This window comes from Pinus tabuliformis, chromosome J (assembly GCF_031772625.1).
Source record: "Pinus tabuliformis cultivar Carrire ecotype Pingquan chromosome J, CPIR1, whole genome shotgun sequence".
In the NCBI taxonomy this organism is placed as follows: domain Eukaryota; kingdom Viridiplantae; phylum Streptophyta; class Pinopsida; order Pinales; family Pinaceae; genus Pinus; species Pinus tabuliformis.
This window is the reverse complement of record NC_142295.1, coordinates 983,116,977-983,142,895: the sequence shown is the minus strand read 5'-3', so window position 1 is coordinate 983,142,895 and position 25,919 is coordinate 983,116,977. Positions and strand designations below refer to the sequence as shown.

At 42.6% G+C, this 25,919-nt stretch overlaps 1 protein-coding gene across 1 annotated transcript in view; it reads right to left on the bottom strand.

Moving 5' to 3' along the window:
- APX6 (ascorbate peroxidase 6) overlaps positions 1-25,919 on the bottom strand; it is a 320,621-nt gene that overhangs the window by 257,539 nt on the left and 37,163 nt on the right. The window contains exon 2 of the mRNA XM_089378865.1: positions 21,277-21,409. Coding sequence (XP_089234991.1) covers positions 21,277-21,374 — 98 coding nt within the window. The 5' untranslated portion in view covers positions 21,375-21,409. The remainder of the gene's footprint in view (positions 1-21,276; positions 21,410-25,919) is intronic.

Below are 25,919 nucleotides of genomic sequence, written 5' to 3'. Positions count from 1 at the left end.
GTCAACCTTTTCTTGGAGCTCTAATGAATGCTGATCCTCCTACTCTAATCTAAGCAACTAAAAGCACTTGAACTGTAAACTAATCCTACTCAATCACATAAAAGAAATCAAATCAGCAGACTGTAATTTCTAAATGCATGTCAAAACAGAGGAATAAAGTGCTGAAAGGAAAGACAAGTAACAATACAAGGAAAAGGAGGTCTATTGCTCTCAGGTTGGGCCCTAACCTGAGAGCTATAGCTCCCTTAAAAACTCAGAATTGAATCCAAAGCTGCCTGCCTTTATTGAATAATCATGAGTCTAACATCATGCCAAAACTGGCTTACAAAAAGCAAAAACCGAGCTGTAGCTCGTGCTTAGAAATTGCAACAGTAGTTCAAAAGTTCAAAAAGCTCCTATCAAAGGCCACGGCCTTAATATTTATACATGATGAGGATCAAGCTGGCTTCCTCAATTAGTGGAGCTCGGCTATCCAACTAAAAGTAAACTGTTGTAAACTGCTGTTCCTGTAGAATCCGTTGGCTGCCTTTGAGCTCGGTGGGGAAAGCTGTTGGAGCTCGGAGTTAGGGTGGAGATCACGAGGGAGGTCATTTAAGGCTGTAGACAACCTCCCTATAAACCTGCAATGCCACCTTTGCTGTCTCCTTGTCTCCTTCTGCGTGGTCTTTGCTCCCTTTAATGCCAAAAAACCTGAAATCATCATGTATTAGCCACATAGATATAATGCCTACCCTTCTTCCTACAAATAACACGAATATACTAAGAAATGAATGCATAAGTGATAAAAGGTGAAGGGTTGAGCAAGGTAAGTAGGCCAAATGAGCCCAAATTGTTACCAAAAATTGGGGCTCATCATCACCCCCCAGCTAAAATATTTGCTCATCCTTGAGCAATTTTGCCCCAGCTCCTTGTCCTTGGCCGAGAACTAGGCTCCGGAATATGCTCTTTCTTTCCTACTCTTGGTGGCTCTGCCTGTTCTGCCCTTGGTGGTGATGAGGGTGCCGCTCCTTCCCTCTTCTCTGTTTCCTTGACCTTGAGCCGGGCTTTTGAAGCCGATTGGTCTATCCTTCTTTTCCAAGTAGTTGTTTTTGGGCTCCCTCTTGTAGGTGACCGATATCTTCGAGGGGGACCTCTCACTGGGTGAAGTAGGGGCATCCCCTGTAGTGATTTGGCTGCTGGATGGGGGCTGTGGCTTGCCCGTCTTTATTCTCGAACTTCTTCGAACTTCAAAGTATAGAGGGGTCTCCCTCTTTCTCTTTTCTTTTGGCTTAGGTGGCGTGCTGAGGGTGGCCAGCACAGCTGCTGCCTCCCTTTCACGGATATCAGCTTTCTTCTCCTTGGGTTTCACTTTTTCAGGGCTTCCTGTAGAAGACCCTGTTTTAGTCAATTTCGGGCTTCCTGTAGAAGACCCTATTTTGGTAATTTTCGGGCTTCCTGTAGAAGACCCTTTTTTTGGTAATTTTCGGGCTTCCTGTAGAAGACCCTTTTTCGGTAATTTTCGGGCTTCCTGTAGAAGCCTGTTTCTGCTTTCCTGTAGACACAGGTGTCACCACCTTGGCTTGCTTTGCTGCATGGGTTTTGCTTTTTGGTTTGGTTGCGGGTGCTGACGAGGTACTTGTGCTGATGTGGACCTTCTCAGCTTTGTACGTTCTGCTCTGCAACCTTTTCTCTCTTGCTGACAAGATGGGTGTGTCACCTTTTTCCTCAGCATCCTTTTTCTCGTGCTTCCTCCTTTGTTCTTTCTTCTGCACTGTGGTCGGGGTCTTCTGGCCTGTTTCTTTCTTTCCCGCGGCCACTGATTCTTTTTCCTCACTGCTGGAGGAACCACTTTCTTCAGTTAACAGTCTCCATCTCTTGTCAAATTTCTGAATGCTTCCCATGAGAGGGGAACCTTATATGAATGAAGCGCATCCTCCACAAGAAGTTTGATCAATCCATGGTGGGCTACCTGATCTGGTATGCCTTCTTTTAACTTTGTGGCACACTCAATTAGAGACTGTAGCAGGAAATAAGGGATGCTCAGTTTATTTTCTACAGGAAGATCAATCTGGTGTCTCAATTCAGTGAGCAACCTGAAGTGATACCCGTACACAATGCTAAAACGGCCTTCATAGGTTATATACTTCATGATCTGCAGGCTAACTTCATTCCATGGTGGCAGCAAACTGGTTCTACGCACCCCATTTTTGTCCTCCGAGAATTCCTCCTCAGGTGGAAAGAATTCTTTCTTTGCCTGCTGGCTCAACTTCCTTTCTTCCTTTTCCCATGGCAAACCCATTGGAAGTTCAGTAATTCGACTGATATATTGCGGGGTGAGCTTGAGGCTTAGGCCCCTGAAGTTCACGGTGGCCAGTGTTTTGGATTTCGGCCTCAAAGCTTGTAAAAATTCTTCTGCCACTTCGTCGTCATAACCCTGCAACTTGTCACAAAAGGATATCCATTGCACCCGTGTGAAGAGCTCCACCACCTCCTGGTTTTCTCTTAACTTTGATGAATCAGTGGGTTCCCGTCTAATAAACCCACCCGGCATGATAAAAACTGTTGCTAGAGGTGGCGAATGCGGAAGAAGTTTAGCTTATTGGGACAGAGCGTAGAATTACGCTTCCGTCGTGCAAATAATCCACAAAACTTATCCCTGAGGACCTTAACACAGTTTAATTACACTGACATCCTGTAGAACGACAGTCTATGCACAGCAGACAACACTTGCAACAACTTTCTACGACCAGACTGTAGACGACGATTCTGCCACCTTTAAAAACCAATTGCATGGAGAGTTCAGGGTTACCTTTTTATCTGCCACCTTTTTACGTGAGGAACCCGCCTTCCTGTAGAAACAGCTTTCCTGTAGGAGCAGCGCGTGATTCCTGGGGAAGACTGCAGTTGGTCTGCGCTCTCGGTGTTGCTTCACAGCCGTTCTGATAGCCAAAGGCTCGGAGTTTCGAACTGCAGAGGGATCCGAATGTTCACTCGAGCTTCAAACGGTGAATGATAAATGCATGCGGGCAATCTAGCCGATTAGATTTGAATCGGCGGAATCCGTGGCGCGGGGGTGAGCTGTCCCGCCGAACCGTTGGATGACGTCGTTCCATCATTTGTCTGCGAGTTCACTTACTACCGCATCATCCCTCCAGCAGATCCACCGCCGTTTCTTCTGCTAAATCCGTTTTTCCCGACGGGGATTGTTCTCACGTGTGTGCTGCCCATTCCTTTTGTCACGGCCGCCACCCAAACATCTGACTGGACCATTAACCGGTCGACGTGGCCAGTCAACTGGCCATACAGCCGCTCAACCCATTCACTTCACACTTTGCAAGCAATTCAAAGTAAAATTCATGCAATCTGACGGAAGAAAGGGTCGAGACACTTACCTGCGCGGCTGCAACACGATTTTTCGGGTTTTGGACGATGATGAATGGATCTATCTGCTGCTGGTGAATTTGCACAGGCCCGGAGGTTCACGTTTACAGGCTGCCGACGATGGAGTTGATGCTTGGCTGCATGCGTCCGCGTTTCATTGCATATGGCCAGCGCTGTGAATAGTATACACTCTAGCGGGCTTAACTGTTACAGGACTCCCGGGATGTCTTGTAACAGTTCTTCCTCCTTGGGTGCATGCTGCACGACGAAGGATCTGGCCTCCCGATCACGCTCCCAGGGCTTCTGGATGACTGGGATGGATATGGTATGAGATCTCAGCGTTTTTTTATTTAAAAAATTGCTTTTTCTTGATAACTCATCGATCTGCTTTGCTGGTGCAGGTAACTTCGTTGCATGTCGACAAGGATGGTAGGACGAGGTGACAACAATGTGCAAGGGAGATAACAATAGCTTGCATGCGTCCAAACCGATCCTTAGTCGTTAGATCTCCTCATAAAATGGATTCTGGGCCGTCCTGAACTTCTACAGGAAGTTTCCTGTAGAAATACAGAGCTTCCTGTAGAAAGGTTGCGTTTCCTGTAGAGAGTCTGCACCTTCCTGTAGAAAATCTGCATCTTCCTGTAGAAAATCTGCGTCTTCCTGTAGAAGACTCAAGCCGTGATAAAATTGCACATACCTTGGAGAAAATGAGTATTCTTGGAGGAGGTGCTGGTGAGGTCTCCTGACAGCATGATAAGGATCCTTAGCTTTGAGTTGAGAGGCTTCCTCTCCTCCATAGTACACCTGCAACCTGCATGCAACTTTACATTATGAATTTGCTGACCTTGTTTTTTTTCTTATTTTTTTTTTCTTTTTTTTTTTGAAAGATAACAGGGGCGCCTCAATGAGGTTTTCACCCTTGCCATCTGCCTTAAGCGCCTCAGAGAGGTTTTCACTCAAGGATCTTTTTTCAAATCTCTTTTTTTTTTTTTTTGAAAGACAATAGGGGCGCCTCAATGAGGTTTTCACCCCTACCACCTGCCTTGGGCGCCTCAGAAAGGTTTTCACCCAAGGATCTTTATTTTTTTTTCTTTATTTTTTTTTTTAGATCTTTCAGGGTATGCCCAAAGGAGAGGCAGAACCCTTCTCTATGACCAACACTGATTTCTCCATAGTTTTGATGAACTCTTGTCTTGAGAGAGGCTTCCTGTAGATCTTCAATCGATGCCCATTGACAAGCATGGGGATGGCTTCCTCATCAATGGTCCGAATAAGAACAGATCCATTGTCATGACATTTTTCCACTGCATATGGTCCTAGCCATCTGGTTCTCAGCTTCCCCTTGAAATCTTTGTATCTGGAGTCATACAACAAGGCCCAATCTCCCGGCTGAAATTGCTTGTCATGGAGATGTTGGTCATGCCACACCTTTCTCTGAAGTTGAACCACTTCCGAGTGAAGGAGGGCCTGCATTCGGTGCTCGTCCAGTCCATTCAGCTGCAATAACCTTTCTTGTTGTGCATGGCTGAGATCTAGATCTAGCTGAGCTGCCATCCTCAAAGTGTTGTACTCGAACTCAATGGACAGCAAAGCTTTCTTCCCATAGACCAGCTCATAAGGTGTGAAGCCGGTGGTGGTCTTCCAGGTTGTGTTGTAAGCCCATGTGGCCTCAACCAGGCGATCTGCCCAGTCCTTTCTGCTGCTGCTCACCACCTTAGTCAAGATCCCTTCTAATGCTCTATTGGTGACTTCCACCTGCCCATTTGCTTGAGGGTGATAGGGGGTGGAAGTCCTATGCTTGATCTTGTGGTGAGCTAGTAAGTCTTCAACTAGGTTGGATGTGAACTGGCTCCCTTGATCGGTGACTAGCTCTCTTGGGTAGCCAAACTTGTAGAAGATGTTTTCTCTTAAGAACTCGGCCACCTTTTCTTCTGTTGCTGCTTTGATTGCTTTAGTCTCTGCCCACTTTGTCAGGTAGTCAGTACACACAATGATGTAAGACCTTTGCCTCGAAGGAGGGTTGATTGGACCCACAAAGTCCATACCCCACTTCTCAAATGGCTCAAGAGTCACTTGAGGTTGGAGAGGCATCTCATCCCTTTGAGTCGGTTTCCCCATTCTTTGGCATTGGTCACATTGGCTGATATATCTTCTGACATCTTGATGAAGTGTGGGCCAATAGTAGCCTGCCTGCAGGATTTTGAAGGCAGTCCTCTTTGCTGCAAAATGTCCTCCACAAGGCCCATCATGACAGGTGAGGAGGATATCAAAGACTTCCTCCTCCCTTACACAACGCCTTAAGATCTGATCAGGGCCAAGCTTGAACAGATTGCCCCCGATCCAAGTAAATGAGGCACTTTTTCTGATGATTCTGCTCTTCTCTCTTGAAGATAGGTGCGGAGGGAACTGTGCTGAAACAAGGTAGTTTGCTATATCAGCAAACCATGGAGAGAGTGCTGAGATAGCAAACAGATGTTCATCGGGCATCTGGTCATCCACTGTTCCATCCTCATCTGCAGACAAATCCAATCTAGATAAAAAGTCAGCAACAACATTTTCTTTACCTGGTTTGTCAACAATGGTCAAATCAAACTGCTGCAACAAAAGTAACCATCTAATAATACGAGCATTCACATCTGGTTTATTCATTAAATATCTAATTGCAGCATGGTCAGTATGTACAAATGTTTGATAGCCAGTGATATAATGTCGGAACTTGTTCAGTGCATGGACCACAGCCAAAAACTCTTTCTCAGTTACAGTGTAATTCAGCTCAGCTTTGGACAAGTTTTTACTAACAAAGTAAATGGCATATGGAAGTTTTTGTTCAACTTGTCCTAAAGCTGCACCTATGGCTTTGTTCGAGGCATCAGTGTGGATGTGGAAAGGTAGGGCCCAGTTTGGACCTCTCAAGATTGGGGCTGACACCAACTTGTCCTTTAATTCATTCAAAGCCCTCTGACAATCGTCAGTCCATTTAAACTCCACATCTTTTGCCAACAGGCCAAACAATGGCGAGGCTAGCTTGCTGAAGTCCTTAATGAATCTCCTGTAATACCCTGCTAATCCTAAGAAACTCCGAACATCCCTTACCTTTTGAGGAGGTGGAACCTTCTTGATGAGAGCAATTTTGTTAGGATCCACCTGTAACCCTTGGCAAGAAATGGTATGGCCTAGCACGGTCCCTTCAGTCATCAGGAATTCACATTTTTCAGGACTAAGGGACAGGTTCATCTCAATGCATTTGGTTAGGACTTTTCCCAGATTGGACAATGCTTCCTGGAAATTGGCCCCATAAGGAGTGAAGTCATCCATATAGATTTCCACTGCATCATGGACCAGCTCCGAGAAGATGCTCAAGACAGCTCTCTGGAAGGTAGCAGGAGCATTGCATAGCCCAAAGGGAAGAACTCGGTAGGCAAAGGTACCCCAAGGACAAGTGAAGGTGGTCTTATCTTGGTCTTCCGGGCTGATTTGAATCTGGTTGTACCCCCTAAACCCATCCAGGAAAGAGAAGAACTTCTTTCCTGCCAGTCCATCCAACACTTGATCTATGAAAGGTAGAGGGAAATGGTCTTTCTTGGTAGCTTTGTTCAGTTCTCGGTAGTCCACACAGATTCTCCATTTCCCATTCTTCTTGGGAACCAACACCAGAGGGGACACCCATTCACTATCTGAGATGGGGTAAATGAATCCGGCATCCAACAGTTTTTGCAATTCTTCCTTGACAATGTCCTTAAGGGCTGGATTCATTCTCCTCTGAGGTTGCCTAACCGGTTTACAACCCTCTTTGATGTATATGTGATGGGTACAGACCGAGGGATGGACTCCTTTCATCTCCTTATAGCTCCAAGCAAAAGCATCTAGGTGACTGGCCAACAGGCTACACAGCTCCTTTTCCTGGGAAGGAGATAGGGAGGAGCTGATCTTTAACGTTCTCTCAGGGCCGAACTCCACATTCTTGACTCTGGGAGTGACAGGGTTGGTTGTACAAAGATCCACTAAGGTGCTGGCTTGGGCATCCTCCACCAATTTCTCTAAGGATAGTGCACTGGAAGGTGGATTCTGGATCAAGGTCTCAATCAAGTCATCCTCGGTTGGGGGGTCTCTTCTAGTGGTATCTAGGGTGCACAAAGGTGCTGAGTACACTTCATCCTCTTCTCCTTCCTCCAACCAAAGTGGTAAGTCATGCTCTAAGGAAGGTTGGGCAGGAGGGTATAGGACTAGCTGCTTGGACATAGGACCATTTTTGATGGTCATGTTTCCTGCACGACAACTTATGTAAGCATCTGCAGTGGCTAACCAAGGCCTTCCCAAAATAAGAGGATATCCAGTAAGCTTTGCCTTGGGTTGCAGAACCAAGAAATCTGCAGGGTATTCCCAAGAGTCGACAGAGACCAAGACATCCTCCACAATCCCTTCGGGAGTCACAGTGGAGCGATCTGCTAGTTGCAGAACTGTCGAGGTCTTCCTCAAGGAACCCTGAAGATTGAGTTTGAGCATGGTATCCCTGGTCATCACATTAATGGCAGCCCCAAATCAATCAAAGTGTGAGGTATGATGATGCCATTGATGTGGACATCTACTACAGGACTCCCAGGATCTAGATACTTTGGGCAGATGACTTGTCCTAACATAAGGTCAGACAGTTGTCCTAAGACATTGATGGTTGAAGCATCTCTCTTTCGCCTGCCTGGGTGTTTAAAACACTTTTCCTTAACCAGTTTGTTGTATATTGGCACATCCTTGATGGCTTGGAGAAGTGGTATTTTCACACACAACTGCTTGAGCTCACCCAGAAGCTCATCCTCCTCTGGGTTGGGTTGTGTGGTGGTTGTTAGTCTCTCAGGAAAGGGTGGAATAGCCTTTGGTTCACTTTCCTGTTTATCTTCCTCATCCTCTGGGGGAGGAGGTTGGCGATCTGGAAGAGTCTTTCCAGATCGAAGATTGATCTCCTGGATCTCCACAGCATAAGTAGGGCATGATGTTTCCCCAGTGTATACCTGCTGGGCCTGTCTATTGTTGGGGTTCGGGTTCGGTTGAGCAGGTATTTGAGGTTGCCTTGGAGGAGCAGGAGGTAAGGGTTGAGGTTGAACTGGTGGTGGAGGCAAAATGGCAGGAGGAGTGTTGTACTGGGGCCTCCACCCCGACTGAGGTGCATTCCACTGAGGCTGTGGCTGGGCATGTGAGTGATATGAATGAGTAGTGGGTTGAGTAGGGTACTGAGGTGGGTAAGACCATGGAGGAGGCATAGACCAGGAAGGATGAGCAGGGGGACCCCAGGAAGGCATAGGAGTCGATTGGTTGGGGCTGTAATAAGCTTGAGGTGCCCCTTGCATCCCCTGCTGGTAAGGTCTAGGTCCTTGTGGCCTCCTTTGGTTGAGGTAATAGAGAGGTTCAGTGGGAGCTTCTGTCCCTTGGTACATGGCTTTAAATCCAGGTAAGGTTGGACATTGGTTTGTGGGATGGTCCTCCTCACAAACGAAACACACTTCAACCGAATGCAATGGACATTCGTTCTTAGGGTGTCTCCTGGTACATCTAGGGCAGAAGATAGCCAAGGCTCTCTCAGCTTCTTCCTTCTTTTGCTGGATCCTGAATGTGTCCAGCTGCATGGCAATGGTCTGTCTCACCTCACTCTTAAGATCTTCCAATTGATTTGCAAACTCATGTTTGGAGAAAGGGACACCAGTTGAGAGGAGGTTTCCTCTACCTCGTTCCGAGCTGCCCTGGAGTGGTTTCTAAACACAGTCTTGATGTCCTCATAAGGCAGTTGGTAAATGTCCCCCCCAGCTAACATGTGAAGGGTGTCTAAGAGGTCTTCAGGGACTCCTCGGAGCAGGACCAACTTGAGGGATTCAGGGTCAAGTGTGCACCTGGCCCGCTTATAGCTAAGTTGGAACCTCTCCTCATAATCCTCTAAGGACTCATCATTTCCCATGGTCATCCGAAAGATTTCTCCCTTGGTTTCCTTGGACCTACAGTAGTCCCGGTACTTGGTATTGAAAGCTTGCTGCATCTGAGCCCAAGTAGTGATACTATTCCCAGGTAAGCCCATGAACCAGCGTAATGCTGCATCCTTAAGAGTTGAAGGGAAGAGTTTCAGCTTCTGCTCATCTTCAGTATAGTCATAGGTTCTACAAAGGACAGCAAACTCAAACAGGAAGGTATCATGATCTTCAGTAGTCAGTCCATGGAAGTGAGGTAAAGCGGAGGGGCTAATGTTCTTCATTTTCATCTCTCCATTGGTCTCTCGGATGGGGAAGGCACCTTCTATTCTCTCATCTTCTCTTCTATTGTCAGCCATAGCTTCAGATGGGATGGTCTCTAATTCTTCTTCTGCTATAGGATCTTCGTATATCTCAGGAGGTTCACCTATAGGTTCTTCTGGATCACTGTCACCGAAGAAGAGAGAAGGGTGACTCAGTGATGTGGTGGGGGTGTTGGGTAAGAATTTGCCTGTTTTATCTCGATTCCTACGAGGCATGAAATGGAAAGACTTTTTTGATTGCTTTTGTCTTTTTTCTTTGGTACCTGCAAAACTGAAACAGATTGATCTACAACTAACTATCTTACTGAAATAAAGATGCAGAATTAAATTGAAAGCAGGAAAGAACTAATCTACTTTGCTCAAATGAAATTGCAGGAATGGAAATGCTAGTCTACGCTTGCAGAATTGAAAGGCTAATCTACGCTTGCAGGAATGAAATTGCAGAATTGAAATGCTAATCTATGAAAGCAGGAAATACTAATCTATGAAAGCAGGAAATGCTAATCTATGAAAGCAGGAAATGTCTATGCTACTTTTGCAGAATGGAAATGAAATAAACTACTTGGCAGAAGGCAAGAGTAAGAAAATAGAAGAAAAGCAACAATTACTAATACTCTGACGCTTCCCCGGCAACGGCGCCAAAAAGATGGTGGGCTCCAGTATTGTAGCAATAATGCTACAACTCCTGGAGCTTCCTATCTCTAATTTTATCAACCCGGTAGTTCGTAACAAACTTGGAAGCGACGGTGCTGTATGCACAAGTACTAGCTCTTGTCGCAGCTGTCACTTGGTCAGCTGGCACAAGTCCGCTAGGGCTCAAGCCAACTTCTATATGCTCTCAGAAGAAGCTTTCTAAATGATGGACGAAGGCTATCTCAAAGGAAATTAACCTACTTTGCAATAATGAACTGAAAGCCAACAAAACAGGGAAACCCTAGTAAACCCTAATCTGACTAGTCTAATCTCTATGATGCAATGGTGGGAGTGCAAACTTCTAGAAATGATGCCATTACTTCTAGTGATATGAGATGCATGAATTTAAGCTACTTCTACTGAAAAGAACATTGTTTTTGTATTTTTGCTTAAGTGGTTGGAGTTATTATGATTTTGTTTCTTATTAGGGTTTGACTGTGCAGGGGTAGTTCGAAGGGAAAGAAAGCTTGGGAAAGGTCAGGAGGGCTAGGAGAGGTTCCAGGGGATCCCTAACGTCGTTCCACAGAAGTCCACAACGTTCAGGTGCTCGGCAACCGAGTTTGCAGGCTTCTACAGGATGTCTGCAGGGGATCCTACAGGAAACTCGGGATTTCTACAGGAAGTCTGCTAACTTCTACAGGATGTTCTGTGGTTGGAGTTTTGGGTGATGGAGGAGTGGAGGAGTTGTATGAGTAGGTAGGTAGGATGGAAAGGGAGCTTATGATGGCTCAGGGACAGAGATATGAGATGAGGAAAGAGTGGGTACAGTTGGTTGGTGGATAGAAGGGTGGAAGCAATGAAAAGTCCAAAAAGATGGAGCTACGTGAACAGTAGAAGTGTTGGAAGGCAAACGAGCTGAACAGAGGTTGGGTAGGTGGCTTTAGGCGCGGTTGAGAAGAAGAAGAAGATAACAGAGTGATGCAACGCAGTGTAAAGGAAACAAATCTGCACAAAACCGAGAATTCATCAACCTATCCTAACTGTGTTATTCAATCAACGAACAGCAATGTAAACTTCAGAGAAGAATCGTGCATGGAGTTGGAATGAAGAAGTACTGCTCAAGATCAGAATGCATGGATGGATCTACAATTGAAATGACTGTGTTGCAGCTTGAATGAGAGTATAAGACTGCGTTTTTTGGTGGTTGGTACGGTCTACACCCCCAATCTCTAAACAGAGATGGCAGTGAGTGCACTATCAACCTTTTCTTGGAGCTCTAATGAATGTTGATCCTCCTACTCTAATCTAAGCAACTAAAAGCACTTGAACTGTAAACTAATCCTACTCAATCACATAAAAGAAATCAAATCAGCAGACTGTAATTTCTAAATGCATGTCAAAACAGAGGAATAAAGTGTTGAAAGGAAAGACAAGTAACAATACAAGGAAAAGGAGGTCTATTGCTCTCAGGTTGGGCCCTAACCTGAGAGCTATAGCTCCCTTAAAAACTCAGAATTGAATCCAAAGCTGCCTGCCTTTATTGAATAATCATGAGTCTAACATCATGCCAAAACTGGCTTACAAAAAGCAAAAACCGAGCTGTAGCTCGTGCTTAGAAATTGCAACAGTAGTTCAAAAGTTCAAAAAGCTCCTATCAAAGGCCACGGCCTTAATATTTATACTAATATTTATACATGATGAGGATCAAGCTGGCTTCCTCAATTAGTGGAGCTCGGCTGTCCAACTAAAAGTAAACTGCTGTAAACTATTGTTCCTGTAGAATCCGTTGGCTGCCTTTGAGCTCGGTGGGGAAAGCTGTTGGAGCTCGGAGTTAGGGTGGAGATCACGAGGGAGGTCATTTAAGGCTGTAGACAACCTCCCTATAAACCTGCAATGCCACCTTTGCTGTCTCCTTGTCTCCTTCTGCGTGGTCTTTGCTCCCTTTAATGCCAAAAAACCTGAAATCATCATGTATTAGCCACATAGATATAATGCCTGCCCTTCTTCCTACAAATAACACGAATATACTAAGAAATGAATTCATAAGTGATAAAAGATGAAGGGTTGAGCAAGGTAAGTAGGCCAAATGAGCCCAAATTGTTACCAAAAATTGGGGCTCATCACCTTCTGGAGCAATTTCCAGCCCTCCTGGCTTAGAAATGTCAGCTCCTCTACAAAACTCGGACTTTTGCGTGGGTGACTGAGTTGCCTCTGCGTGAGCCCTTTTGGCTCAGCGTCAAGCTCTGCGTCGGCCCTTCTAGCTCAGCATCAACCCCTCTAGTGTCTCTCTTCCTCTATCTGTTGCGTATCCTGGGCTCTGGAGAAGATACTCCAACCCAACTATCCATGCCACTCAATTGCAAGGAATCTACTCAATCAGAATTTTGTCTTGAGAGCTTCTCACTTTAGAAATTCGATCTCTTGATCTCTCGGTGTGTTTTCCAAATGACCCTCAAGCTTCCTTAAATAATCCTCTCGTTGACATTCAATGGCCCAGATTAAAATCTAATCAATGGCTAAGATCATTTTAGCTTTATGCTAAGATCATTTTAGCTTTATCCTCGTCTTCTTCTAGAAGTTACATACACAATTAGATTAATACCCATTAATATTTTTAATTTCCTAAGTTTAGACTTAAGATCTCATTAAAAAATATTAATTATTTTACTAAAATTGTCTCTGGGTGGAATTTCCCAAAACGCTTTCTGGGTTCTTTGGAATACATGTGCCCAAGCCTCCTGCAAAATTTGAGGCTTAGAGCACATCCGATGCTACCCAAAATTAACACTCCCTCTTAGCGAGCAATGTGGTCTAGCAATATATGTTGTTGCATACTGCTCTGGCTCTGAAGCATCGTCCTCTGCACTGTTGATCTCTGACACGCTATCCACCAACTACTGCGTTGCTGTTGCAACTGTACTGTTGTTGACACTGCCACTGCCAACACTGCATCCGTACTACAGCTCCCTCTCAAGTGTTGCATCTGTGTTGCGGCTAGCATTGCCACTGCCAACTGCTACTGTACTGCAAACTGTTGTTGTTGCTCCATCAGCAACAGAAAAACATCCAAAATTACTGAACTAACTGTGTTCAGTATGATACCACGTGAATGTTGGAGCCTAACTACTGCTAGTCTCTGCACTGACCCTCTGAATCTACTGCGTTGTTGTTGACCTCTGCTCTGTGCCATCTACACTGCTTCCAACTCTGCTCTACATTGTTCAGTCTCTGGCGCTCCTAGCCACAACTGTCTCCCTAACACTCCTCGGCACCATCTGACACTGGTCCATCCTGCTACCACAAAAATGGGCTCCCGTAGCAGGGTATTGATCCATGAGGTGGACTCCTCAAGGATCCTACCCCTCTGTAGATCTTTTGAACTACAGATCCAAATTATCCCACCTCCCTCCTGGAGGTATCTCAGCTGTCATGGAAAACTCCTCCTCTTCGATATTCGCAGGCACAGCGTTCTGATCGTGCTTCTCATCTGTGTCCTTCTTCCTGAGACAACACTGAGTAACGTAGTGACCCATCTCAACACACCTGAAACACTTGATCTTCGAGACATCCTTCTTACATTTCCGCTGCTCCTGCTGCCCCTTCGATGCAAGGGCTGCATTATCCTCCTCCTCCTTGGGCTTCGACCCACTGCTATTGCTTCCATCAAGTTTAACCTTGGTTAAGTCTCTCCTCAGCTCCTCTTGTTTTAAAGTTGCCCACATCTCATCCCAATTTGGCAATGTTGCTCTGCCCAGGATACTCTGGACAAAGACTTGCCACTAATCTGAGACAGAATTAAAGGCCAGTCTAACCAACTCTAATTCTTGAGGTGTATGCCCTGTAGCAGACAATTCATCACGGGTCTCCTTGAACTTCGTGAGGAATGGATCCACACGCTCCCCCTTCTGCATCTAAGCAAATCTCAGCTTCTGCTCCAAGTACATCTTTCGCTGCTCGGAATATCCCTGATATAACGTAGCCAAGGCATCCCACATCTCCTTAGCAGTCCCTCTGCTAGCGACATGACACACAATGTGATCCTTTCCTCCATCAAGGATCATCCTCTTGGCCTTCGCCATTTCTGATCTGTACTTATTCAATGGATCTGCATCTGCAGGGACAACCACCATGCTGTCGACATATGTCTTGGGGGCATGCTCATCTAGAAGGAATGACATTCTAGCCTTCCAGATGCATAGTTGGATGCTCCTTCCACTTGTCCTGATCCCTCAAGCCATTGGTTGCCATTTTTGCCACAAATGTTGAATGACCTCCTCTCTCCTCTGTGCTGCTACTGGGCTAGCTTACACACTCCCTGCTGGAGCTAGTAAAATTGTTGTCCCTTACTGTTGCTCAGCTCTAGAGAATTAAAATTCCTTGGCTAGGAATTCTCTGAGGAAGAAATTCCCTCAACCATGCTTCTCCTCTTTCTTCTGACGATTTTCTTCCCAGCAAACTGCCTACAAAAAAATTGTCCCACCAAATCTCCTTACGTTGAGGCTTCAGCGCTGCTCTTTCTACCCCGGCAAAAAATTCGAACTGGGAGTCCTCTCCGTCGACTCACTCGCAGAGAGACTGCGTCAAAATTTCAGCCCTTCGACTAAGAACTACGCAAACCCTCTAGGGTTTCAAACTACTGCCTCCTGCAGCTTTTTGATCTCCCTCTTTTGCTCAGCTCTATGTTCTCTGGCACTGCTCTTCTTGTTCCAACTGCAGCTTTGATACCATGTGAAAATTCCTAAACCGGAATACCTACTACAGCAACTGATGATATTTCTCCTACTTGTTAGATAAACAAGTTATTTGCAGTTTCCTATGACATATATTGAAATACATACACTGCAGCCTTCACTTAATTAATTGATATGCGGAAACAAGAGATTGAGCAAGAAAGAAAACACAACACAAATGACATCGTTATTTTTGAACAAATGTCCCCGGAAAAACCCAATGCGGGAAAACCGATGCAGCAGCTCTAAGAGTTTTATATTATTATGCAGTAGTTTCTGAATACAACTCTAGATGCCCTCTCAGCAATCCAGTTACAGAGAAATACAACTGGCAGAGAAGAATTGTGAGATTACCTCACTCTACCCGGCAAATCCCAGTTGTTTCAGCAATTGAATCAATTATCCCCGGCTACAACTACGCTTCTCCTATGCAGTAACTGCGTGGGCCTACATGGAGTTCTTTAAGGCTCTGCATCAGTGCAACTAGAAAACGTTTTGCCTTCTGGAGTAGTTTCCAACCATCCCAGCTCAGAAATGCCAACTCCTCTACAAAACTCAGACTTCGACGTGGGTGACTGAGCTGCCTGTGCGTGAGCCCTTTTAGCTCAGCGTCAAGCACTACGTGGGACCTTTTGGATCAGTGTCAACCCCTATGGTGTCTCTCTATTGTGTATCCTAGGCTCTGGAGAAGATACTCCAACCCAATTATCCCTGCTCCTCAACTACAAGAAATCTACTTGATCAAAATTTCCTCTTGAGAACTTCTCACTTCAGAAATTTGATCTCTTGATCTCTCGATGTGTTTTCCAAATGACCCTCAAGCTTCCTTAAATAATCTTCTTGTTGACATTCAACGGCCCAGATTAAAATCTAATCAACGGCTAAGATCATTTTAGCTTGATCCTTGTCTTCTTTTAGAAGTTACACCCACAATTAGATTAATACCCATTAATATTTTTAATTTCCTAAGTTTACACTTAGGGTCTCATTAAAAAAATATTAATTATTTTAATAAAATTGTCTCTATGTGGAATTTCCCAAAATGCTTTTTGGGTTCTTTGGAATACATGTGCCCAAGCCTCCCTGCAAAATTTGAGGCTTAGATCACATCCGACGCTACCCCAAAATCAATAGATTAGTGGGGGGAATTTAGCGGAAAGAATGGGCTTGGCCTGTACTCTTATCCCCTTGTCCAACTTGGTGGTTAGTCTTGTATCCTAGTCCCGTGGGATCACCTTTATTGGCTACTAGCTTTAGGGGTGGCTCTACATGGGAAACCCCAATTTTGGTTGTGTTGTCCAGCTTCCCGACATCATATACATTACTCCCATCCACTCATTATAACCCCCTTTCACACTTTTCCCATCCGAGTCCACATTTTTCCATCGGGTCCACAAGAAGTTATCCTTCCCCCTCCCCTTGTCCACACTTTGGGTCGGGCCTAGAAAGATGCCCCAAAAATTGTTGCAGCTAAAAAGAAAGTTAAAAGCACAATTTGGCCACTTACAATAGGAAATGTGCCATATGCAAAAGATGGTCGGGACATACAAATTTAGCACGTGTGCAAAATCCAGACATGAGTTCTACCCATAGTTTTCAAAACCATTTTAAAAAACCGGTTACCGGTCTAACCGGCCGGTTAGCAAGGCCGCCGGTCTAAACCGGCCAAAAAACCCGGTTGGAAAGGCCCTTTCGCCCATTTTTTGCCCTAACCGGTGAAAAACCGACCGGTTTAGGACGGAACCGACCGGTTTGTATCAAACCAGCTGGTTCCGTCCTAAACCGGCCGGTTTAGGACGGAACCGACCGGTTTGTATCAAACCAGCTGGTTCCGTCCTAAACCGGCCGGTTTAGGACGGAACCGACCGGTTTGTATCAAACCAGCTGGTTCCGTCCTAAACCGGCCGGTTTTAGGCATGCCCACCAAAACTTGCAAAAAGTGTATTCCTGATTGTGGTTTATGGGTTTTGGGGGGAAACTAAGGGTGTTTCAACCCTAACAATGTTGGCAATTAATGGTAATGTTAAATTCTTAAAGTAAAAGTGACATTTCCTTTAATTTTTATTTTCATCCTTTTACTTAAATTTTTAACATTACCATGAAATGACTCAGGATGTTTGAGAGTGGTTTCGACCTCATTGGATTTCATATGGAGAAACTAGAATTTTAGATTTCACTCAAAATTCAGCAGACTTAATGGTTTTCAGGATTTCATGGTTTGGGGGTAAACAATAAATGCAATTAGAGCTCCAAATGATGAGCAAAACTCCTGATCTAGATCCCATTGTGTTGGACGATATTGATCCAACATCAAAATGGGTGGAGGAGACTGAAGAACCTGTGTTTGAGATTGATTTTGATATCGACATGGCTTTAGCAAGGGTTGAAGCAGATTATGTGGTGGCATCAGAACCAGGATCAGTAGCGGCATCAAGGAAAGGCAAAGAACCAATGGAAGGAACTAGTCATGCAGGTCGACAAACTCGTGCTTCCATTAGGTCCACTTCTATTGTCATTGGTGGCATTGATACTGAGGTTGCAGATCAGGCTGAGGCATCTTCAGACTCTAAACCAGATGATGTCTGTAGCTCCTGATGATGGTCCTGTGTCTAGTAGTGGTTATGAACTTGATGATTGATCATGTGTACACTGTAGGCTTGTAGTAGGCCAATGGCCTCATAGCTTACAACATTGTTTTTAGACTTTATAGGCCATTTAGAGCCTCATTTCTTATGTATTTTGCTATTTTGTTGATGATATGTATTGCACTCGGTGCCATTTTGATATATTCACCTTTACATGGTATATAAATGAGCAAACTTTGCATATTTTGTCTCTATTGGCTTGGAATCATGGTTTTACATCTTAAAAATAGTTTTGTTTCATTAAAAATTAATTATTTAATGTATTTTTTTAAAACCGGTTCATTTAGACCAAACCAGTCCCGGTTAGACCGGTTCCGGTCGGTAAACCGGTTCATTAGGTGGACCGGTCCGGTCACCGGTTCCGGTTTTAAAAACATTGGTTCTACCCCTTTATCATTATGGCCATCACCCTGGTTCCTAGGGCCCCTATGCAAGCCCCTACATCATTGAGGAACCCAATATTGGCCCAACCACTAGAGGGCAATGAACCACCCAAACTTTAGGGGGTATTCACTGTTATATTATACATATCATACTCACATTACCTAGAGTCCCAAGAGGTTTAAAGAAAGAAAAATCAATAAAAGGCAAAAGGCATATGAAGAAGGGTGGAAAAACAAAGGTCCAGGTAACTCATGCACCACAATTGCTCCCTCCTACATCTATACAACCATGTGCGGGATTCCCTTATTATAGTTGCCCTTGTACCATGGCATGTGGCTTGGAGCTCTCCCCTACTACCCCACTCTATTCCATCATTATATCATATGACACCTGTTATTTGACGGATGTACGTTGGACCTGTCACTCCCTTAGATGTTGAAACCACCTACTATAGTCCTTTATTAACCTCCTTCTTGAGCCTGGGGATACCTATACATTCTAAAGCCCATTTGGAAGGGCATGCCGCTATGAAGTGTCCACTTGAGCCCCTGATTTATAAACCCGTTTACTCAATTGCACTAATGAAATTATTGTACTGAAAGGTGACGAGACGCATTGGATCTTATATAGGATTGCAAGTGGGTCTTCATCTTGGGGTTGGGCCTCCCTATACAGGATCGAAGCCCTCCAGAGGGTCATGATGGCACTTGTAGGGTGAGCGTTGAGAGCCATGGACCTCCTCCGCAACATAGCATTGATTGCCATGCCATGGGATCCTTTAGCACCACATTTAACTTGCTCGTGCCCCACTCATGCAAACATGATGATGAACTTGGACCACATTGCCCAGACGGCCACATACTTACACCAGACACTTAGCATTTGATCCAGGGCCCATATAGTGTTTTTTCTTTCCTAGGGAGACATGGGAGGGCTTGTATCGTCATTCTTTCCCTTATGGATGGAGTATTGACATGTTGATCTAGTTGGAGACCCATGAGACCATTCATTGTGCCCCATAGCCACTTGGGAGCACCATCAATGTTTTGCTTCGAAACCAAGGGGCCACCCCATTGGTCATCATCATGAGAGCCCTCCTCTTCGATTTGGCACATGGAGGACTTATATAGGCCTTCCAACGGCCGTATTGCACCATTTGTCTATCATTTCAACCTCATTAGGAAGGCTTGTTGAGTACTTTTGAGCTATTTGGTGGGCTTGTCACCAGTTAGATTGTTATTTTGCACATTAGAGTCATTTTTAGGGGCTCAATAGGCCAATTTGACCAATTTGAATTCTTAGAGGCTCATATAAATCACCATAATTTGGATTGGATATCTTCTCTCTAAAAAAATTTGAATCTGCAATCTTGGACAGAATTTGGAGTTTCTTAATGCATTTTGATGTTTGGATAAATTAGCACTTCTTTCTTGGAGCTTCTTTGGCATTTTCATGGTGGATGGATATATTCTCTATGTCTTGTAAGTGGATTATGATGCTATTTTATGTTATAATATATGTCTAATGCATGGAATTTTTCTTTGTTAAAATTAGAGATGCCCTAATTTATACAAATTGGTTTGGAGCATTGAAAATTTGGTGAAATCTTGCATGTGTTACTCATTGAAAGGCATTGAAGAATGAATTTTCCTAGGGGAATAATGTGCATTTAATTCCTTGAAACTCCACCTTGTTTTTGTCGTTGAAGTATAAAGTTCTTGAGGGTGCTTAGTTGCTGCCTTGGATAGGATAGCGAAGTCCCTCTAGGACTGAATTTTTCTAGGCGAATAATGTGCATTTAATTCCTTGAAACTACACCTTGTTTTTGTCCTTGAAGTATAAAGTTCTTGAGGGTGCTTAGTTGCTGCCTTGGATAGGATAGCGAAGTCCCTCTAGGCCTCCTTGAAATATCAAATTTTCCCTTCATCAAGAGTATTTTGACTCCATCTTTCCCTAACCCTACAAGCTCCCTAGGGATTTTTGTGAAATGCATTAGGGAGAGCTTCTTCCAAAGAAAATTGGCAAGCAACTGCTTTGGTGAGTCTCCTAGTATCCCTCCAATTTTGAGGCCAATCACATGGTTGGAATGGGAGATATACCAAGCCCTAGCTATAAGACCGAATTTGTTTAGGTTCCTTCTAGGAAGTGGTAGAATCAAGGGTCTATTGCACTTAAAAGCTCAATGGAAGTTCATCAATTTTAAACCCGTATTTTCCCTATGTGTTTGACCTTGTGTGCTCATTAAAGAAGATACATACCTTAAACCCTAGGTCTAACTTGGAGTGTCCTTTAGGTCTCCCTAGTAGGGTTAAAACCTTGTATAGATTCCATCTTCAAAACTTTTCTAGGTTGACTTAGTCCATTGTAGGATCCCTTGGGTCTAGGATAGTTGCTATTGTAGAATATCTCTCTCCTCTTAGGCCTAGGTATCCTCCTCATAAGCCTTTCTTGGAGAGCCCTTCTCTTGCTTTTGAAGCAAGCAAACTATCATGTGAGCCTCTCCTTTGAATGGGATTTTGGAAATCACGCCATATCTAATCATTGACCTCATCGTTCTAGTGATTCCCTTCATACCGGGACTTTTCCCATCAGTGAAAGTCCGTAAAGAGCAGGGGACATTGACTGAGGTGACAGTGGCTCCTTGTCCTGTTGTTTCCATTTGGTCTAGTAGTTGTCCCTTCGGAACCCCTCCTAGGACCCCTGCCAGATTGTGTGGAAACAAAACCATAAAATATTTCTCTTCCTACCAACCTTGGATACACCAAGCAAAAGTGTATTGTCAAGTTACTGTTTTCTGCAAAAATACGATGTATTTTACACGTTACTGAAGTTGAATTTGCAAGGGGTTTATCGAGTTGAATAATTATTGTCTTGCATAGAAATTAAACATCCATGCATGCACTGTGTATTATAGAATGTCCTTAATGGCCGAAAGGAAATCAACTTCTGTAAATCAATATCCAAAAAATCCAGCTCAAAGCCAACTTTATTAAAATCAGACTTCTCATGTTCCAGTTCTTCTTGGATAACTTGTCATTTCACGTGCTCAACAAACAACAGGAACTTTGATATTTACTGGAACCTTTACCTTTCACCATATATTATTCCAGCCCACAAGTCATACTCTTTTTGAAAAAGAAGAGAACAATAAATATGCATCTCACTAACAATGGAAAAAATAAAGGAATAAAGTAAAAAGCGACAAAAAAAAATGATGGCACTTCCGATAGGTATGAGTTTGACTCTCACTTACTCTGTTGCATGTACACTAAACTTGTTATTTGATGTGAAAAATTGAAGATCATTCTGTATTGATATGACTGGCAAGCTAGCTGTCAAAAGAAGCATCATCCTCCTGCTGTGAGTTCCAATAAGAATTTCTTGCCCTGTAATCCATGCATATTTATCTATTAGCAAACTACAATGTGCCCAGTTAGATAATTACTAACAAAAGTGCAAATATTCGACAATATATACTACAAGTAATGAAATAACGAGACCCACACTGAGATAAAGTACCTAAATTACATACAGAATAATATCCAGGAACAATATCTGAACATCTATCTGATCTAACATAAGCAGCCAAAAACAGAAATCATCTTCTATCCAACAAAAGATCACTAAGCCAAAGATTTAATGATTAAAATTTACTTGTAAAGAGGGAAGAGAGGATAGTCACATCGTTATACTTTGGATTAAGAACCATAACTGGGAAACAGTCCCACCTTCCATTGGCAGTCATGAAATGCAAGCAGATAACAATAGATCGATAAGCATTGTGACCAGATCAATATGGTACAAAACCTAGGAAGTGACATTGCAACTAGAAAAATACATCGCAGGTCAAGACAAGAAAAGATAATTTCATTAATGTCCAACAATGACCATAAATAGGTCAATGGGACGGCTAAGTACAAAGGTATTAATACACTGTGGGAGCACAAAGACCACACTCCTCTATAAAACCAAAAGCACATTAACCTAAGGATTCTTGAAAAGACCAGCACACACAACAAATCAGTGAGGGTCTAGAATACATCTTCTTGTAAACAACAGCAAAAAAATCAACAAAAGCTGGCAAAACTGCTGCGAGTATTAAAAAATAAATAAATAAAATTCATTTTTAAAATGTTTTAAACATATAAACCAACAACAACATCAAATAAACACATTTGCACATAAATATAGGAAAAAACACCAGCATATATGATGTAGTGGATGCCAAATAAAAAATGATACATCAATGTCAATACTGAATACTGAACCTGGATAGCTGTTTAATCGAGGACTCGAAAGCAAACAACCAATACAAAATGACATCAAATATATAAACGTATCTCATCATCAAGAGTCAAACCATGGTGTACAACTTGTCATTTGTATAGGATGGTTAAGAGGAGAGGAGTCTAGGTAGACGTACAGTCAACAGCCTACTAAGTGGAAAAGTTTGTCCTCTTAGCTATCTTCTTAAGCCCTTTGTTGTTCTCAAGGCTTACATTGGAAGTATCTAAGCCATGCCATGAATATAGACACAAAGTAATTGCTATCTAAACTCTAGATCCACAAGGATGAATGTATACATATATGCTATTTTTTTGGTATTTTCCTATTGAATAGCAGTACTGCAAAAGGTGAAGGTGATGATCAGTCAAAGTGTGCACGACAATAATTGACGTTATGTCTCTAAAGTTTTCTTTGACATAGATTATATTCTATAATATATAAATGTTTCCATATTTACTAGTTAAATACCTCCAACCTTACCCTCAAATAAAAATTTAAATCCTCACTGCACCAAATGCTGCACATACATACAGAAGAAATGTCAATTTTCACTAGTCATCTTGCTTCAACAATTCACTGTTATTTCATAAGGCCCTTGTTGTTAGCCTTACTTCACTATATGCTTTCTGACTCCCATTTCCTTCTGAATGAATGTTGAGAAACTACATACCTACTACCGTTCAAAACTTTGTAAGATTCTAGTGATAAACAAGATAGTCCAGAATTTTATTTTACTTGGTCATTCAACTGACTCTACTTTATAGACTGTCACAGCGTCATGTTGCTGCACCAGCTGTTTGGAATAAAGGGAAGTAAAGTAATATACAGGTTTGAGAACAAATTGTCGCATTTGAAGGTTCCTATGACTTGAAATGCACAGATTGACCAACATCGGGAAGAACAGTTGTTGAAGAAATCAAATGATATCTGTTAACAAAATAAAGGTATACAAAGAATTCGTAAACCCCTCAATATTGTGGCTTTTTCTTCGCAACTTTCACATGTAGATGGACTGCAATAAGGTAATTGCTTCTCTATTTGTACATAGCTTTTGTATAATATATGTAGTGTTTTCTAAAAAAACAAAAACGGTTATTAGTTGTAGAAAAATCAACATTTACACATCAAAAGAGAGGATTAAGGAACTCACCAATGTTGTGTAGGTTTTCCGCAGTTTCTTACACATTTATTTCAACTGCAGGCTCCTCAATAATCACACACAACATTAACCCAAACTCTTCCCTAAATTCTTCCCATTAACCCAAAGATGACCCTTTCCCATACTCTGCAAATCCAGTGCTACAAGACTATCAACTTCTAAGGAATCAAAACTGTCCATGGATTGGCTAAGAAACAAATCCATGACTTAGAAAGGATATTGGACAGTAAACTCAATATAAACAAGCAGGGTATGTTTTGGAATGCAATCAAGCAGGGAAAATTTTAGGTGCTAATATTCACAAGTGGGCTAATTTTCCATGTTTTTTGCAGAAAAAAGATTCATCAATTTCCATTTTTCTAAAAATGATTATCCAAATTTTGTAGTATAAAATTATTTTAACTTAATAATTGCCAAAATTTTATATAGGCTACATAAAATCATCAGAAATTTGAATATTGTGGCCTCTCCTTCACAACACTAACATGTAGGGGGCTGCAATAAGGTAATTGCTTCTCTATTTGTACATAGCTTTTGTATAATATATGTAGTATTTTCTCAAAAAGAGCAAAGACAGTTATTCGTTGTAGGAAATCAACATATACACATCAAAAGAGAGGATTAAGGAACTCACCAATGTTGTGTAGGTTTTCCGTAGTTGCTTACACATTTATTTCGACTACAAGCTCCTCAATAATCATATACAACATTAACCCAAACTCTTACCTAAACTCTTCCCATTAACCCAAAGATGATCATTTCCCATATTCCCCAAATCCAGTGCTACGAGACTATCAACTGTTAGAGCATCAAAATATGTCCATAGATTGGCAAAGAAATAAATCCATGACTTAGAAAGGATAATGGATAGTAAACTCAATATAAACAAGCAAGGTATCTCTTGGAATGCAATCAAGCAGGTAAAATTTTAGGGGCTAATTTTCCATCAAAGTGTAGAATTCAGGAGCATGTTGCAGACATCAAGCATAATCACTCTTGCTCTTCGGCTCATGCTGAGCATTCTACAAAAACTAAGCAACACATTTGTAATGAGGATGCTTGTGTCCTAACTAAGATTTCTCATTATCATCACAGAAAGTTTAGGGAATCCATCGAGATAGAGAAACGAGTTGCCAAAAATCTTAACAGGGATGACGGTTAGAGAGTCAGTAGAAATTGGATCCTTGCTCTCTCCTCGAGATATTCTTCTTAATTTCATCTCGACTCCCCCCTCATGGTATTCTTCTTATCCTCCCTTTGCCTCCTTGGTTACTTGGTTTTCATCCTTTTGTCTTTGGTTGTTCTCCTTCACCCCTTCTTTTCCTTTTTATTGAGGTATATTTTAATCATTCTTGGTTTTTTGTAATGTCGAAGATTCCTTGAGCACGGTGGTAATCTTTCTGCTTGCCTAATTGTCTTCACTGGGCTAGCTAGAAGGAGAAATTATTGAGTTTGGCCCAACATTTTTTATATCATTATTATTACTATTATTATTAAGGGGGGGATTATTATTATTAATAGAAGGGGCAAAAATATTATTAAATAAAAGGGGTAAAAGTCACTTAGAAAATGAATGACTTAATTAATTAAAGAATTAAAAAAGGGGAGACATCTAGAAGAATGGAGAAGGTTCGGCCAAAGCTTATAAAAGGAGGGAAGAAGTCATTTCTAAGTATTTGATCTCGTGATATCTCATTGCCATTGAAGAGAAACTCAAGTGGGTTTCAGATCGAGGGTTTCAAGCAAGATCCTCACACTAGTTTCAGTGGATCTCATTGCCACCCTAGCTAGTCTCTCCAATTTCAATGGACAATAGTGTCTCCCTAGTTGGATCATTTCTAGAATTATTGTGAAGAATCTAATTTGGGTTTGATTGCAGGCATACTTCAGCATTCATTATCTTTGCAAGAGGAAAAATATCTTATTCCCAAGGGGCCGATTTTCCAAATCTGAAGCAAGGAAGAAGAAGAATGAATTTATTCATCTCCAATTATATCATCCAACAAGAGGCTGAATTATTTTGTTTTAATAGGTCATGTTGACCACTGGAGTGGCACCTGATGATTATATGAAAGACTCCATGCCCAAGGATGATCTAGAGGACACTTGTACCATCAAATATCATCAGTCAACAGAGCTTTTTAACTCTACTCTATCTTCTCATCATCTTTCTTGTACCTAGATTCCATACCCTGTGGGGAATTGTAATAAGTGATACGAGTAATGATGAGTTTTTGAGTCTGTAACAGGCTTAAGATGTTGGGACTCTATCCACAAACAAGTAAACCTTGGAGTGTTTTCTTATTTGGTTAATTATCCCTTCTTTTTCAAAGGCAGATAATTTTCTGGGTTTCCTCACTCACGTTTTACACCAAAGCCAGGGTGACAGTTTGAAGGTTGAGCCCCTAACACATCTTAGTGTCTAGAGTCGATGTATATTTCCATACTAG